This window comes from Mobula birostris, chromosome 4 (assembly GCF_030028105.1).
Source record: "Mobula birostris isolate sMobBir1 chromosome 4, sMobBir1.hap1, whole genome shotgun sequence".
NCBI lineage: Eukaryota > Metazoa > Chordata > Chondrichthyes > Myliobatiformes > Myliobatidae > Mobula > Mobula birostris.
Window position 1 is genome coordinate 13,849,710 of NC_092373.1, and position 18,541 is coordinate 13,868,250.

At 42.2% G+C, this 18,541-nt stretch overlaps 1 protein-coding gene across 1 annotated transcript in view; it reads left to right on the plus strand.

Moving 5' to 3' along the window:
* Positions 1-18,541, plus strand: part of dhx36 (DEAH (Asp-Glu-Ala-His) box polypeptide 36) — a 132,091-nt gene that overhangs the window by 52,628 nt on the left and 60,922 nt on the right. The window contains exons 10-13 of the mRNA XM_072256930.1: positions 502-516; positions 3,038-3,125; positions 10,593-10,648; positions 11,538-11,602. Coding sequence (XP_072113031.1) covers positions 502-516; positions 3,038-3,125; positions 10,593-10,648; positions 11,538-11,602 — 224 coding nt within the window. The remainder of the gene's footprint in view (positions 1-501; positions 517-3,037; positions 3,126-10,592; positions 10,649-11,537; positions 11,603-18,541) is intronic.

Here is an 18,541-nt window from a genome sequence, read left to right on the forward strand (position 1 = left end):
TAATGAAGGGTCCCGGCCTGAAACTTCGACAGTTTACTCTTTTCCATGGAGCTGCCTGGCCTGCTGAGTTCCTCCAGTATTTTGTGTGTGTGTGTGTGTGTGTGTTGCTTGACTTCCAGTATGTGCAGATTTACTTGTGTAACAGCTTCTACCCCCAGGCTGTTGGACTTGTTAACACCATGCTGCTACCCAGCACGAGTCTGAATTCCCTGCCGCTCTCGCCACTCCTCAATTTGCAGACATACTCTCATACTGCACTGGTCACTTTTCATCTTTTATTGCTGCTGTTTCACATATTTACAGTGGCATGCAAAAGTTTGGGCACCCCTGTCAAAATTTCAGTTACTGTGAATAGCTAAACGAGTAAAAGGTAACTTGATTTCCAAAAGGCATAAAGTTAAAGATGACACATTTCTTTAATATTTTAAACAAGATTACTTTTTATTTCCATCTTTTACAGTTTCAAAATAACAAAATGTAAAAGGGCCCGAAGCAAGAGTTTGGGCACCCTGCATGGTCAGTACTTAGTAACACCCCTTTTGGCAAGTATCACAGCTTGTAAATGCTTTCTGTAGCCAGCTTAAGAGTCTTTCAATTCTTGTTTGGTGGATTTTCACCAATTCTTCCTTGCAACAGGCTTCTAGTTCTGTGAGATTCTTGGCCGTCTTGCATGCACTGCTCTTTTGAGGTCTATCCACAGATTCTCGATGATGTTTAGGTCAGGGGACTGTGAGGGCCATGGCAAAACCTTCAGCTTGCACCTCTTGAGGTGTGTTTAGGATCATTATCCTGTTGTAGAAGCCATCCTCTTTTCATCTTCAGCTTTTTTACAGGCAGTGTGATGTTTGCTTCCAGAATTTGCTGGTATTTCACTGAATTCATTCTTCCCTCTACCAGTGAAATGTTCCCCTTGCCACTGGCTGCAACACAAGCCCAAAGCATGATCGATTCAACCCCGTGCTTAACAGTTGGAGAGGTGTTCTTTTCATGAAATTCTGCACCCTTTTTCCCCCAAACGTACCGTTGCTCATTGCGGTCAAAAAGTTCTATTTTAACTTCATCAGTCCACAGGACTTGTTTCCAAAATGCATCAGGCTTGTTTAGATGTTCCTTTGCAAACTTCTGACGCTGAATTTTGTGGTGAGGACACAGGAAAGGTTTTCTTCTGATGACTCTTCCATGAAGGTCATATTTGTGCAGGTGTTGCTACACAGTAGAACAGTGCACCACCAATCCAGTCTGCTAAATCTTCCTGAAGGTTTTTTGTAGTCAAACTGGAGTTTTGATTTGCCTTTCTAACAATCCTATGAGCAGTTCTCTCGGAAAGTTTTCTTGGTCTTCCAGACCTCAACTTGACCTCCATTGTTCCTGTTAACTGCTATTTCTTAATTACATTACGAACTAAGGTAATGGCTACCTGAAAACGCTTTGCTATCTTCTTATTGCCTTCTCCTGCTTTGTGGGCATCATTTATTTTAATTTTCAGAGTGCTAGGTAGCTGCTTACAGGAGTCCATGGCTGCTGATTATTGGGACAAGGTTTGAAGAGTCAGGGTATTTATAAAGCTTTGAAATTTGCATCACCTGGCCTTTCCTAGCATTGACTGTGAACAAGCCATGGCCCTAACAACCTAATTAAGGTCTGAGACCTTGGTAAAAGTTATCTGAGAGCTCAAATCTCTTGGGGTGCCCAAACTTTTGCATGGTGCTGCTTTCTTTTTTTTCACTCTAGAATTGTACAAAGCAAAAATAATACACTAATCTTGCTGAAAATGTTGAAAAGAATGTTTCATCTTCAACTTTATGACTGTTGGAGATCAGTTCATCTTCTACTCACTTAACTATTCACAGTAACAGAAATTTTGACCGGGGTGCCCAAACTTTTGCATACCACTGTATATGACTGTTTTAATAATATTAGTGTCAGTAACATTGTGCTGTCTTATATAAACGTGCACATCACCCTTTATGTCAACCCATTAATCTTCAGCCATGTCATTCAGGGAATTGTGCAAATATCATTTTGTGACTGTATGTGTTGGAGCATAATTATGTGCTGTGTGTGACTACATGTACTGTGTTTTGCACTGTAGTCCAAGAGGAAAGACGTTTCATTTAGCTGAATACATGTGCAGGGTTGAATTTGCACAATGAGTCTAAATAAAGTATTGATTGATAATTTATCTCGAAATGCTATATATTTGAATATATTTGAAGTGTCATCAGCAGCTGTGGTTCTTGATTTGCAGGTCAATCCAATCCGTAGCTTGCCACTGAGAAGAGATCATTATTTTTCAATGCTATGCTCACCAGCTGTTCTCTAACATAATCTTGAGGATTTGTTTGCTCACTCAAGAAGCTGGCATGTTCAAAGTATATTTATTATCAAAGTATTTATACTATATACAACCTTGAGATTTGTCTCCTTAAGTGCAGCCACAAAACAAAGAAACCCATTAAAAAAGATCGTCAAACACCCAATGTGCAGAACAAATCAAATCGTGCAAACAATAAAAGTAAGCAAATAACATTCAGAACTGAAGTTCACAAAAGTCGGTCCACAGCCACAAATCTGGTCATCACTGCAGTCGACTCAGAAGCCCATTAGTTGCAGGCCTCAGACTCAGTTTATTGGAGAGACGAGTAAACCTTGCAGTAGAACAAATACAATAGAATCATTGAAAAACTGCTGACAGGCAACTAATGTGCAAAAGAAAGGAAATTGTGCAGATACAAAGACATGTTATTATTTATTATAAATTATTAAGAACTAATAAACCATTCTTAATGTGTAGACCATTTTTGTCAATGGGCAAGCCAGCCAGCCTTTTCTGGAGATACGGTTAGCTTTAATTATTATTTCTCATCCACAGCTACGGATTTGTTTTACCTCTGATACTGAATGTGTGCTCCTTGTATTCTAATATAAAATAAAAATGTCTCTTAAGCAAATTGGTCAAACAACTTGCGTAGCATCTGTTTTGTCTCTAACCAATGTGCAAACTGCAGTGACACCTGAATTGTAACCGATTTTGTAGGATGGTGCCATCTTGGTTTTCCTGCCTGGCTGGGACAACATCAGCACCTTGAACGACCTGCTAACTGCACAACCAATGTTTAAATCAGGTAATGACGCTTATTGCTGTTGGGCCTTTGTAACAGAGGGTGATCTTGATGGTGTGGATATTATCTAATTCTTCCATTTTAGATGTGCATCAATAGAGCCAGGCACCATCTCTTATAAAGTGGAGTATCATGTACCATGAAAAGCTTTTGTTTTGTGTGCTATTAGCTGCCTTGAGGTAGAAGAAACAAAACAATGCTGCGTTATACAAGACTGCACGAAAGTCTGAAGGTTCGGGTGCCTTTGCACAGCACTGTAGTAATTTTATGTATTGCACTGTACTGCTGCAGCAAAAACAAAGTTCATGACATTTGTGAGCGATGATAAACCTGATTCTGATATGGGTCTCTATTGTGGAGGGGAAAAGGGGAAAGGAGAGGGGAGGGAGTAGGAAGCACCAGACAAACATTCTGTCATGATCAATAAATCAATTGTTTGGAATCAAATGGCTTTGCTAGGTGTCTCAGGGCTGGGTGTGTGCACCCGTGCCACCCCTGCCCCGCCACACCTCTGCAACCTGTCCCACACAGCCTTCCGCGGTGCTCCACCCTTCCCATTCCCAACATCGTCTGCACCTGCCAGACTTGCAAACTCGGTCTCTGCTCCACGTTGACAAATACAGTACTGTGCATAGGCCTTATGCAGCCTTGCACGTGTTCTCATTCGTTCTCTCGTTCTCTCTCTCCCTCTCCTCTCCCTCTCCCTCTCCCTCTCCCTCTCCCTCTCCCTCTCCCTCTCCCTCTCCCTCTCCCTCTCTCCCCTCTCCCTCTCCCTCTCCCTCTCCTCTCCCTCTCCCTCTCCCTCTCCCTCTCCCTCTCCCTCTCCCTCTCCCTCTCCCTCTCCCTCTCCCTCTCCCTCTCCCTCCTCTCCCTCCTCTCCCTCCTCTCCCTCCTCTCCCTCCTCTCCCTCCTCTCCCTCCTCTCCCTCCTCTCCCTCCTCTCCCTCCTCTCCCTCCTCTCCCTCCCTCTCCCTCCTCTCTCTCTCTCTCTCTCTCGAAAAATGCAAGTTCATTCAACCTTTCCTCATAAGACATGCTCTCGAATGGAAGCAGCATCCTGGTAAATCTCTTCTGCACCCTTGTTAAAGCCTCCACATCCACAACTCTAATAGTGTTGACAGTTCAGTAATGTACAAGGGTCATGATGTGGTAGAATGGCGGAGTGAGTTCAAAGTAAATTCATTATCAAAGTACAGAATCAGAATCGGGTTTATTATCACTGGCATGTGATGTGAAATTTGTTAACTTAGCAGCAGCAGTTCAATGCAATACATAATCTAGCAGAGGGAAATAATAATAATAAATAAACAAGTAAATCAATTGCATATATTGAATAGATTTTTTAAAAAAATGCAAAAACAGAAATACTGTATTTTTTTTAAAAAAGTGAAGTAGTGTCCAAAGCTTCAATGTCCATTTAGGGATGGCAGAAGGAAAGAAGCTTTTTCTGAATCACTGAGTGTGTGCCTTCAGGCTTCTGTATCTCCTACCTGATGGTAACAGTGAGAAAAGGGCATGTCCTGGGTGCTGGAGATCCTTAATAATGGACGCTGCCTTTCTGAGACATCGCTCCCTGAAGATGTCCTGGATACTTTGTAGGCTGGTACCCAAGATAGAGCTGACTAGCTTCTTTCGGTCCTGTGCAGTAGCCCCTCCATACCAGACAGTGATGCAGCCTGTCAGAATGCTCTCCACAGTACAACTATAGAGGTTTTTGAGTGTATTTGTTGACATGCCAAATCTCTTGAAACTCCTAATAAAGTATAGTCGCTGTCTTGCCTTCTTTATAATTACATCGATATGTTGGGACCAGGTTAGATCCTCAGAGATCTTGACACCCAGGAACTTGAAGCTGCTCACTCTCTCCACCTCTGATCCCTCTGAGGACTGGTATGTGTTCCTTTGTCTTGCCTTTCCTGAAGTCCACAATCAGCTCTTTCGTCTTACTGATGTTGAGTATCAAATTGTTGCAGCGACACCATTCCACTAGTTGTCATATCTCACTCCTGCACGCCCTCTTGTCACCATTATTCTACCAATAATGGTTGTACCATCAGCAAATCTGTAGATGGTATTTGAGCTGTGCCTAGCCACACAGTCATGTGTATATAGAGAGTAGATCAGTGGGCTAAGCACACACCCCTGAGGTACACCAGTGTTGATCGTCAACGAGGAGGATATGTTATCACCAATCCACACAGACTGTGGTCTTCCGGTTAGGAAGTCGAGGATCCAATTGCAGAGGGAGGTGCAGAGACCCAGGTTCTGCAACTTCTCAATCAGGATTGTGGGAATGGTGGTATTGAATGCTGAGCTCTAGTTGATGAACAGCATCCGGACATACTGTAGGTGTTTGTGTTGTCCAGGTGGTCTAAGGCACCTATACCCTGCATTCTTTCTAATTTAATGACATCTTTCCAACATACGTACTTATATACTGTACATACTATATATGTCACCATATATTACCCTGCAATTCATTTTCTTGCAGGCATTCACAGTAGAACAGGGAAATACAATAGAATCAATGAAAAACTACACACAAAGACTGATAAATAACCAATGTGCAAAATAACTCAACTGTGCAAATACAAAAAAACAAGTAATTACAAATAAAAACTGAGAACATGAGTTGTCAAGTCCTTGAAAGTGAGTCCATAGGTTGTGGAATCAGTTCAGAGTTGAGTGAAGTTATCCACGCTGGTTCAGGAGCTTGATAATTGAGGGGTAATAACTGTTCCTAAACCTGGTGTGGTGTGGGACCTGAGGCTGCTGTACCACCTCCCCAACTGGCAGCAGTGAGAAGAAACCATGGCCTGGATTCGGAGGATGGGAGTCCTTGGTGATGGGTGCTGCTTTCTCATGCCAGCCCCCCTTATGGACTGTGTTGTATCCACCACTTTTTGTAGACTTTTCCATTCTTGGGCATTGTTTCCTCACCAGGAGCTGACCTTCAGTCTGGTGGTTTATACTCTCCAGCTTGTCTACCTTCTTCCCAACTGGAGGGACAGAGGAGAATTACAAGGGTGGAGAAATTGTTGATTCATTTTCATTAAATGTAGATAAAGTCAATAGAAGGATGCTTGGTTTGTGCAAAGAACCTGGGAATTTCCTGGTACGTCTTTCAGTGGAGGGGAGGTTGATTTGTGTATTGGACACAGCAACTTCTTGGTAGATTTTTCCTGCACTCTTTCTAATTTAATGACATTTTTCCAACAGCGTGGCTGTACACAATACTCAGTGTGCAGCTTCACCTACATCTTAGAAATCAAGTCGTCACTTTTATTGTTATTTCAACCATAACTGCTGGTACAGTACACAGTAAAAATGAAATAATGTTCCTCCAGGACCATGGTGCTACATAAAACAACACAAAACTACACTGGACTACGTGAAACAACACAATTAGACTTCAGAACTACACAGGGCTATATAAAGTGCAGAAACCAGTGCATGACAGTACAATAATTAATAAACAAGACAATAGGCACGGTAAGGGATAAATTACAATATCATAAATGATGTAAATGGCTGAAAGGCCTGATGCTATGCTGTAAGACTATCTCCATGATGGTGTAGATGTGCACGCAGTCCTTTAGGTTTATAGCATGTTGAGAAATGGGCTGTAGAACTGGGCTACTTTGGCTGTTGTGGGTTCTGGTGAAACAAATGCTGTTTGAATATAAACATTGAACAGTACAGCACAGAAGCAGGCCTTCAGCCATGGAGCTGTGACCATCATGGGACCAACTCAGACTAACCCCATCTGCCTGCCCGTGGTTCAGGTCTTCCATTTACTGCCCGCTCATGAGTCTATCCAAATGCCTCTTAAATACTTCTGTTGTATCTGCTTCCACCGCCTCTTCGGCAATGCATTATAGGCATCCACCACTCTCTGTGTAAAAACTTCCTCATTGATCCTTAAACTTTTCCCTTCTTATTTTCACACTATGTCCTTTAATATTTGGCATTAACAATGGGGAAAAAGACTATCTTCTCATAATTTAATGAACTTCTATGAGATCTCCTTTCATCCTTTGCCAATCCAGAGAAAACAACACAAGTTTGACCTCTACTGGGAGTTCATATCCTCTAATCCAGGCAGCACCCTGTTGAACCTTTTCTGCACCCTCTCTAAAGCCCTTCCTCTTCATGGGTGCACCAGTGCTCCAGACAAGCTATATTCTTTTTTTATGAATTTTTCATTTCTTGCAATGTTTGTTTTTGAGAATTAGAAAACACTAATTTTGTCCCAGTTGCCACGCAAGTTGATAAGGTTGTTAAGAAGTTGTATCATGTGTTAGCCTTCATTAATCAGGAGACTGAGTTCAAGAGCTCCATAAAGCCCTGGTTAGACCACATTTGGATTATTGTATTCCGTTTTGGTCACCTCATTATAGGAAGGATATGAAAGCTTTAGAGAGGGTGCAGAGGAGATTTACCAGGATGCTGACTGGATAAGAGAGCATACCTTATGAGGATAGGTTGAGTGAGGTAGGGCTTTTCTCTTTGGTGTGAAGGAAGATGAGAGGAAACTTATTGGAGGTTGATAAGGCCAGTGGTGTAGTGGCATAAGCACTGGAGTTCATGGTGGATGGTCCTGAGTACGAATCCGGCTGGACCCTGACCTAGGCAGAAGCTATATCTGCACGGAAGAAAGGCATGGCAATCTACTTCAGTACCTTGCCATGAAAACCCTATGGACAACTGCACTGTCCATAGGGTCCCCATGAGTTGACAACTCAACGTCACTCAACAACAACCTGATAAGAGACTTCTGACATTTTGGGTAAAATCTCTTCACCTTTGCCCAGGTGAAAGGATATGGAGCCAGAATGTGTGGGTGGATAGAATTTGACAGTGGAGGATGGAACAAACTTGATTTATAGCTAATTGATGTTACTGTGGTAATAAACTTAGGTAACAGTTGGTGGTGATTTTCAGTATGCTCCTATTCAGCATGATTGTGATTTAAGTAAAAATTTAAAAAAAGCAGATGTAAAGTAAAATCACAAACTGATGGAGGTGCGCGGGTCAGATTATATATGTGGGAAGAGAAACAGAGCTAACGTCATTCTCCAGAGCCCACTGTCTCTTTCCCAGTCCTGACAAAGTGCCTTCAACCTGAAATCAGCAGCCCTGTTTCATTTCCCACAGAGCAGCCTGACATGAGGATTTCCAGTATTTTCTGTTTTAAGATTGTGATTTATCCTAAACATCCTCTAGTTTCCATTTGATGCTTGTATTCCTTCATTCATTTGGATTCCAGGATGAATATCATGGAAGGAAACAGTTCAGCCTGGCAGTGCATTGGAATCAGATTTACTACATAACATAAGGCAATACAACACAGTACAGGTCCTTCAGCCCACAATGTTGTGGAGTCATACAGCACAGAAACAGGCTTTTCATTCTGTCTAGTCCATGCCAAACTATTAATCTGCCAAATTCCATCAACCTGCACCCAGATTATAGCCCTTCCATATCTGTCCCACCCATGTACCTATCCAAATTTCTCTCAAACCCGTATCCACCACTTTTGCCAGCAACTTATTCCACGCTCACTGCCTTCTGAGTGAAAAAGTTCACCCTCATTTTCCCCTTATATGTTCATCTTTTACCCTTAAACTATGACCTCTAGTTCTAGTCTCACCCAACCTCAGTGGGAAAAACCTAATTGCATTTTCCCTATCTCATCATCATCATCGTCATTTTGTACCATGTCGTTAGATGTAGGCGACCATGTTTGTTCTTGGCAATTTTTTCTACAGAAGTGGTTTGCCAATCCCTTCTGGACAGTTTCTTTACAAGACAGGTGACCCCAGCTATTGTCAGTACTCTTCAGAGATTGTTTCAGCAGGCCAGGCGCATCTATGGAGAAGAGTAAACAATCAACCTTTCTGGTCGAGACCCTTCAGCAGGACTAGAAAGGAAGGGGGAAAGCAGTCAGAGTAAAAAAGTGGGTGGGAGAGAGGAAGAAGTACGAGATGGTAGGTGATCGGTGAAACGGAGAGGGGGAAAGGGTGAAGTAAAGAGCTGGGAAGGTGATTGGCGAAAGAGATAAAAGGCCAGAGAAAGGCAATCTGACAGGAGAGGGCAGAAGACCATGGAAGAAGGGGAAAGGGGAGGAGCACCAGAGGGAGGTGATGGATAGGTAAGGAGATAAGGTGAGAGAAGTAAACAGGAATGGGGAATGGTGAATGGGTGAGGGGGTGGGAGGTAGTCATTGGAAGTTTGAGAAATTGATGTTCATGCTATCAGGTTGGAGACTAGCAGGACTAAGGTGTATATAAGGTGTTGTTCCTCCAACCTGAGTGCGACCTCCTTGTTGCAGTAGAGGAAGCCATGGACGAAGCCATGGACTGACATGTTGAAGTGGGAAGGGGAAGTGGAATTGAAATGGATGGCCATCAGGAGATCCTGCTTTTTGTGGCGTGCAGAGCAAAGGTGTTCGATGTGGTCTCCAACTTACGTCAGATCTCAATACACAGGAGACCACACCTGGAGCACCAGATACAGTAGGTGACGGCAACACACTTTCAGTGAAGTGCTGCCTCACCTGGAAGGATTGTTTGGGGCCTGAATGGTAATGAGGGAGGAGGTGTAGGGACAAGTATGGCACTTGTTCTGCTTGCAAGGCTAAGTACCAGGAAGATCAATGAGGACAAAGGAGTCATGTAGGGAGTGATCCCTGTGGAAAGTGGGGGGGAGGGAAAGATGTGGTGGGATCCCATTGAAGATGGCGGAAGTTCTGGAGAATTATGTGCTGGATGGGGAGGCTAGTGGGTTGGTAGGTTGAGGACAAAAGGTACCCTATCCTTGGTGTGGTGGCAGGAAGGTGGGGTGAGGGCAACAATGATGATGGAGAATGGGGAGCCCTTTTGAAGGAGGAGGATATCCGAGTTGTTTTGGAATGAGAAGCCTCATTATATTCCCTCTGGGTAGTCTCCAACCTGTTGGTATGGACATCGATTTCTCGAATAATTGCACCACCCCCCACCCTTCTTCACCTTTCTCCATTCCTGTTTTGCTCTTTCACCTCATCTCCTCACCTGCTCATCACCTCCCTCTGGTGCTCCTCTCCCTTCCCTTTCTTCCATGGTCTTCTGTCCTGTCCTATCAGGTTGCCCCTTCTCCAGCTCTTTATCTCTTTCACTAACTGACTTCCCAGGTCTTCACTTCGCCCACTCCCCTTCTCCCGGTTTCACCTATCACCTGTCACCTTGTACTACTTCCTCCCCTCCCCGCACCTTCTTACTCTGACTTCTCCCCGTCCTTCCTAGTCCTGATGAAAGGTCTTGGCCTGAAACACCGAATCCTTTATTCCCTTCAATAGATGCTGCCTGACCTGCTGAGATCCTCCAGCATTTTGTGTGTGCTATACAAAATTTCCAGCATCTGCAGAATCTCTTGTCTTTTGTTATTTTCAATCAGAAATCCCTTTTTAATTTTTACCTCATTGCCCTAACAGATCGTTTTGTGATCATTCCCCTTCACTCGCTGATGCCTTCAGTGAATCAGACAGAGGTATGTTAAATATTGTATCTACATTTAATATATATCTGCATTATATACTATATAAAACATATTTTATTTATGTTACATTACATTTGATAACCCTAGGTTACATCGCTGATGTGTCCCAGAACATTGTAGGATGTACCTCAGCATAATGTTACATATTATGTTTTATTTATATATACCTAAGAAGTACATTAGAATCAATGAAATCTACACACAAACTTAGACTGAAAATGACCAATGTGCAAGAGAAGACGGTCTGTGCAAATACATAAATAAATAACTAAATAATTCCGAGAACATGAGTTGTGGAGTCCTTGACAGTGAGTCCATAGGTAGTGGAATCAGTGTTATGGGGTGACTGAAGATGTCCTAGGTTGTGGAATCAGTTCAGAAATATTCCAAAAATGGGCTCCTTGTGTGTTTAATAAGCCAATGAACAAGAAACCCAAACATTTTCTTCAGTAGGGAAACCATAAGGGACAACATTGCGTTAACTTCATCTGAAAACATTGGAAAATTTGTCCAGAAGTACTACTCAAACTTTCATTTACAATTGAAGCATATCTCTGTTACTGACAGTTTACAGACAAAGTTCTCTGTTTAAAAACCTCTTCTGCATAAACTGCAGAAATAATGGGAGAAATTGCAAATTTTAAAAGGTATACTTATTGGTTGTTAAATGAGAATATTTAGGCAACTAAAGTCTAAAACTGGCCAGGAAGAAAGGCAATGATTGTCATCCTCAGCCTTTAGGCATTTGAAGGCAAATGGATGGAAACAGTGAATCCTATTTCTGATGCACTTCACAATGTACTTAAATTACACTCTGTCAGAGGATAATTTGTCTGTTAGAGATGTGGGTTTGGTATAATTTAGATGGTTATATTCGCAGGTTTTCAAGAAGCCACCTCCAGGAGTTCGCAAGATTGTAATTGCAACTAACATTGCTGAGACAAGGTAATGGAACACACATAATCACTTCCTGCAGAGGGAAAATTGTTCTACAAATAACTCTTTACAAAATGCTTTTGCTCAGTACGGAGTGAGTTTCTCTTCCTCAACAACTGTCCTAGAAATCTCCTGCTTTATTTATATATTTCATTTCATTTAGAGATACAGCGTGGAACAGGCCCTCCTGCATCGCTCAGCAACCCACCTATTAACACTAGCCTAATCACAGGACAACGTACACTGCCGTGGCTCCATGTGTGTGAGCTCTCATTATTTTATTTGTGCTTCGAAAGTTTACACCTTATGACATTTCTTGATTTCCTTCCAGACTGGTTCTTCAGTAAGTGTATCTGAGAACCAATCCTTAAAGTCAAAGCAAATTTATTCTCAAAGTATGGATACACCACTATATACTACTTTGAGATACATTGTCTTGCAAGTTTTTAGAGGAAAATAAAGAAATACAGTAGAATTTATGAAAACTACTTAAAAACTGGTCAACATAAAAGATCCTGAGGGTTGGATGCAAAGAAAATGATTTGTTTAATGGGAGAATCTAGTACCGGAGAATCACTGTTTAAAGGTTTCATGGTACATTGGTCAGACCGCATAGAATATTGTGAGCAGTTTGGTCCCCCTTTCTAAGATAAGATGTACTGGCATTGGACAGGGTCCAGAGGTTGCTCACGAGAGTGATCCTGTGAATGAAAGAGTTAACATATAAGGAACATTTGATGGCTCCATGCCTGTACTCACTGGAGTTTAGAAGAATGAGAGGGGGTCTTACTGGAACAAACTGAATATTGAAAGGCCTAGGTAGAGTGGATGCGGAGAGGATGTTTCCTATAGTGGGTGAGTCTAGGGCCAGAGGGCACAGCCTAAGATGAAAGGCCATCCCTTTAGAATAGAGATGAGGAGGAATTCCTTTGGCCAAACGGCGGTGAATCTGTGAAATTCATTTCTGCAGACTGCTATGGTGGCCTAGGCCTTGGATATATTTAAAGCAGAGGTTGATAGGTTTTTAATTAATAAAGGCATCATCGTTTACACGAAAGAAGGCAGGAGATTTGGGTTGAGAGGGATAATAGATCAGCCATGATGAAATGGCAGAGCTGACTTGATGGGCCAAATGAACTAATTCTGCTCCTGTGTTTTGTGTCTTATTATCTGATGGAAAAATCATTGTATATAATACCTTGTTATTGCTGCTATGTCTTGTGGACTAAAGTGAGATGTCATCTATAAGGCAGGTGGGTGAAGTTTATTTGCTGGGGATTGAGTGTCTGAAACCCTTCCTCAAAGGACAGCAAAAGAGAAGTTCTTGAATATTTTTAAAATAGAAGTAGATACCTGACATCTTTTAAGAAAATGTGGTCAGGTGAAAGAAAAAGCAGGAGAAATTAAACCTCTGACAGGATGGAAGGGAGGAGTAATTAAACATCTAAATTTCTGGAGTGCTCACATATGTTGTTTTTCCAAGTTTAATGAAGAAATGAGATGGGTAATCTGAATCTTATTTATAACCAGGAGGGAGGAAGTGAAGTGAGTTCTATATTTTATATTGGCATTGACAGCTTGGGGTTGGTAAGGAGGATCCCCTGATGGATTGCAAAGCGACCCTGCTGTAAATCAGGTTCATCTAGAGTGCAGCATGAACAAGGCTCTCAAAACTGATCCGGCCCTTGTGTGCCTTCCATAATTGCTTGCATGTTCAGGAAGACACACAACCATGTTGCAGATTGTAGGAATGTAAATATTGGACGAGCTCTGTTTTACAATCTGCTGAAACCATTTGTTGCTTTTGGCCAACCTCCTGTAGAGAAATAAATTATCAACTAAATCAGATGTCTTTATATTTAATGTATTACAGTTTTATTCAACTAATCCAAAACTAGGGTCATACACCCTGGGTGAGAGGAGAAATATTTCGAAGGGAGCTGAGGGACAACATTTTGTTGAAGAGGGTGATGAGTATATGGAGCGAGCTGCCGGATGGAGTGGTTGAGGCAGGCACAGCAGTATCATTTACAAACCACTTGGAGAGGTGCCTGGAGGGGAGGGGTTGGGAGGGATACGGACCGAATGCAGGAAATTGGGATTAGCTGGGTGGATACCATGGGTTGACATGGACTGGTTAGTCTGAAGGTCTTATACCCATGCTCTGTTGCTCTATGACTAATACTAACACATTCATGACAAGGAAGGGGTAGGATAAGCAGCAACATAGAATTGAGCAGGGACACAAAGGACTATAGATGCCAGAATCTAGGTTTAAAAAAAAAACAAACTGCTGGAGGGAAATGTGGGTGAAAATGGATTGTTGATTTTTTTTTTGAATCTAGACCCTTCATCTGGACTAAGTGAAAAGTCCAGGTCTAGTTCACACGAAGGATCTTGACCCGAAACACCGACTGCCCATTTAACTTCACAGATGCTGCCTGACCCACTGAGTTCTTCCAGCAGTTAGTGTTTTTTTTTAATACGCACTTGATGTTTACAGTCAAATCAGTTGTGATCTAATTGAATGGCGGAGCGGACCAGTGTTGCCAAGCGACGTACTCCTACTCTGAAGCAGTATGTACGCAAGTTTGCTTGTGACGTGAAGAAAAGCTATACTATGGCATTAGGTGCCAGAGCCTATCAAACCCCAAGAACCCAACTAACGTGGGGTGTTTACAGAATGGAGGTGAAGAAGGTTCATTAAATTGTTTAGAATGGAAGGAATCAGCACGGCTTTGAATGGTTGCACAAATAAAACTAAAGATAGAGACTCTAAGTAAGCTCACAAAGCCATTTGAACTTTGAGTACTGCAAAATAATACTGTCTCTGAAATTGTAAATCTTGTGTCCTTGTATTCATTATCACTAAGAATAAAAGAATGGTATTCCTGTTGAAGATAGAGCTTTCATGAAATCCTTAGTTCATCCCAGCCTTAGCCTGAATATGTACTGGAGCTGAATTCTAGAAGGGAGGTGATGGGGTGATGATAATTGCCATTGATATTAAGGAAATGTATAATTGTTGCCCAGGAATCTTGGTAAAATAAAGGAAAACACTTGAATGGTTATAATCACATTTCATTACAAAGTAAGGTTGTCATGGTTGGTAGAGGTCAATGATCATGGACTTTGCCCTGAGACGTGACTGTAGGGGCTCTTCATGACAGAGTCCCATGTCCAACCATCGTCTGTTGTATCACCATTCCATTATAAGATCTGAAGTGGAGATTACATAATATGGGATTGCTTTCGTTTCTTCTCAACAAATGATCTTGCTTGGAGGGCCTGGGTTGATATGTAGCGAGTAGTCTTTGTGTCATTAACAAGCTAAGCAAGGACCAACTGTAGCAGAAGAGTCAAACCACCAACCTTAGACATTCAATGACATTACCATCTCCAAGCCTCCCACACCCCACTATGCATATTCAGGGGTTGCAAGTAACCAAGGCTGGACCAGCCAGATAGATACATGGCTTCAAGAATAAATTGCCCTCTGACTGTTTAGAGTCTTCTAACATTTGTGCAACTGAATCTTCATTAACCTCCAGTGAAGAAACTGTCCCTTCATCCTGAATTGTCACCCCGTTATTTTGCAACTTTCTAACCAGGAGAAATATTGTCCTTTTATTTACCCACAAGAAAATGAATCTTAGAGCTGTATATGGTGACATTCTGTATATGTACTTTGATAGTAAAATTTATTTTGAATTTAGAACCTCCAATCCAGTATGAACCTGGTACTCAATTCAGGATGTTCAGTTCATTCTTGGTTAGGGCAAGCAGTGGCCGAAGGCTATCAAAATAGCAATGGAAAATGAGTCATATGCAGATTCATTTGTGTACTTGTGATTAAATCTCGGAGGCAGGCTCAGCTTCTGAACTGCTTAAGTCTGCAGGCAGAGTGGCTGTCCGCTTTATTTCCCACACACACAAATCCTGCCTTATAGTCCTGCTTGCTATGTATTTGCATCTCAGATGGAGAAGATTGAACAGATTAAAGTATTGAGTAAAAAGGAGCTGGGATGTTATGTTGTCTAAGGCACCGGTGAGCCCTAGTTTTAGAGTATTGTATGCAGTTCTGGTTTCCTACCTACAGGAAATACGCCATTAAGATTGAAGGAGTATGGATGAAGGATGAAAGGTGAAATGTTTAAATGAGACCTGAGGGGGAATGTCTTCACTCAGAGAGTGATGATAAGTGCAGAGAAAACTTACAAGGATTTTGCTGGGATGAGGATCTGAGTTATAGGGAAAGGTTGAATGGGTTAGGTGCCTGGACCACAGGAGAAGGAGGGGAGATTTAATAGTTATATTAAATATGAGGGCTATAGACAGGATAAATGCATGTTTTTTTCCACTGAGGTTGGATGAGACTAGAACTTGAGGTTATGGATTAAAGATGGAAGGTGAAATGTTTAAGTGGGACCTGAGGAAGAACGTCTTCACTCAAAGAGTGATGATAATGTAGAACGAGCTGCAGGTGCAAGTGGTGGAAGCAGGTTTGATTTCAACATTTAAGGAAAATTTGGATCGGTACATGGATGGGGGATGTATGGAGTGCTGTGGTCTGGGTGCAGGTTGATGGGATGAGGCAAGTTAATAGTTCAGCGTGGACTAGCTGGGCATAAGGGGCTTTTCCTGTGCTGTAGTGTTCTATGACTCCATGAGATCATTGGAAGGGCTGTTGGGAGCCATGGAATGGTGATAATGCAACTGGACTAATAGTCTAGAGCAGGGATTCCCAACCTTTCTGACGCTATGGACTTCAATAATTAACCAAGGGGTTTGTTGGGAACCCCTGGTCTAGAGGGCTGGATTGAAGTCCTAGAGTTTTTTAAGTTTAATAAAATTACTATGGAATTCTTTAACAGTAAAATATTGGTAATGACTATTAAGCTGATAACACCAAGTATGTTCCAAAATGAAAACTAACCTGGTGAAATCACAACAGGACTACATACCTATTTAATTAAAGGTGTAATCGGTGTATTTTTGAAAAGCTAAGGGATTGTGGAATCAGTCAATCAGATCAATTCTGCATTCCCCTCAAACCAGCTGTGAATGCTGCTGCTGTACAAAGCAGCATCTTGGAGGTTGTAAGAACTTTACCACCCTTGCTGAAGGCAAGGGACCAAAACTGAGACTCAGTTCTTCACTGTCATAAGTGCTGAGTGGGTGAGGTCCATCGTTGGCACAGAAGCCAGTCTCAAGCCACTTCATCTCCAGGAGAGGTTGTGAAACAGTTAGGTGCTAGATACAGCAGAGGCTAGAGCATCCTGATCACAACCCCAAATACTGGCACTCCAAAAGTTGTCTTACTCTGGCCAAGCTATTGCAGTATAGTCAAAAAATCGGCAGCCACCATCAAACAGAAAATTTGACCAGGTCCTGTGACTAATCCAATCAATTTAAATATTACTCCAACTGTGAATTCTTAGTCATCAGTATAACAGTCTGATGGAGGGGGTCAGCCCAAAACATCGACTCTTTATTCCTCTCCATAGATGCAGCCTGACCTGCTGAATTCGGCTAGCATTTTGTGTGTGTTACTCAGCGTAATACCAGTGTCCTCAACAGTAATCAATAACCTGCTTGGAAAAATTCATTTTGGATCTCAGCAGGTTCTGTCTGCTCCAGAGATTATTGTAGCCTTGGACAATACGTGAACCAATGAGCTGAATCTCGGTAGTAAGAAGAGAGTGATTGTCCTGGCCATCAGAGGCATCACTTCACTTAGCGGGCAATAAAATAAAAATTGTAATTAATAGAAATAAAAACCATTCGTTAAAAGAATATCTCACATTAAGGAAATTTGTGAAGTCCAAATATTTTGAATTTGAATTTATTTAAATCTAATATACATCCCACAATGTGAGTGAGTAAAAATCTGTATGTTATGACTCCACTGCAATGTACAGACATGTGAATTTAAAAGTCTAATGGCTTGTAGGAAGAAGCTGTCCCTTAGCCTGTTGATCCTGTCTTTAATGCTGCGGTATTGTTTGCCAGATGGAAGCAGCTGAAACAGTTTTTTGGTTGGGTGACGGGTGTCCCTGATGATCTTCAGGCCCTCTTTACGCACCTACTGCGTAAGTGTTCTCATTGGAGGGAAGTTCACATCCACAGATGCGTTGGGATCCCTATACCACTCTCTGCAGTGCCCAGTGATCGAGGTTGGTACAGTTCCCCTTCCAGGTGATGATACAACTAGTCAGGATGCTCTTAGTAGTGTCCCTGTAGAAAGCCTTGAGGATTTGGTGGCTCATGCCAAACTTCAGTTGCCTGAGGTGGAACAGATGCTGGTTGTGCTTTATTTGCCACACAGCCTGTGTGTACAGTTCAGGTGAGATCTTAATTGATGTGTATACCAAGAAGCTTGAAACTACTCACCCTCTCAACTGCGGTCCCATTGATGTTAATTGGAATGAGCCTGTCTCCATTCCTCCTCTAATCCACGTTCAACTCTTGTTTTTTGGACATTGAAGGAGGAGTGTTATCTTGAACACAACTATGTTTAAATTCTCCTCTGTAGGCTGTCTGGTCACTGCTAGAAATAAGACTGATCAATGTCATGTTATCTTCAAATTTGATCAGTAGGTTGGAGCTGTGTGTGACAGCACAGTCATGGGTGTAAAGGGAGTAGAGGAGGGGAATCAAGACACAACCCTGGGAGGCACCTGTGTTGAGGGTCAGAGGTGAGGGAGCCCATCCTTACCACCGACGGGCGATCTGATAGGAAGTCTAGGATCCAGCTGCTTAGCTCTAGATGTTGGTCTCAGGCAAAATCCTGTCTTCATCTGCTTTATCAGTAACCTGCATTCGATCCTCGGCTTAGACTGGTACATAGCGCTCAGAGGACTTCATGGGTCACTGAACCCCTTGTGTTCTTTCAGCCAAAAAGGATCCTCAGAATATTTTTGTGGGCATACATAAGATCGCGGTCTT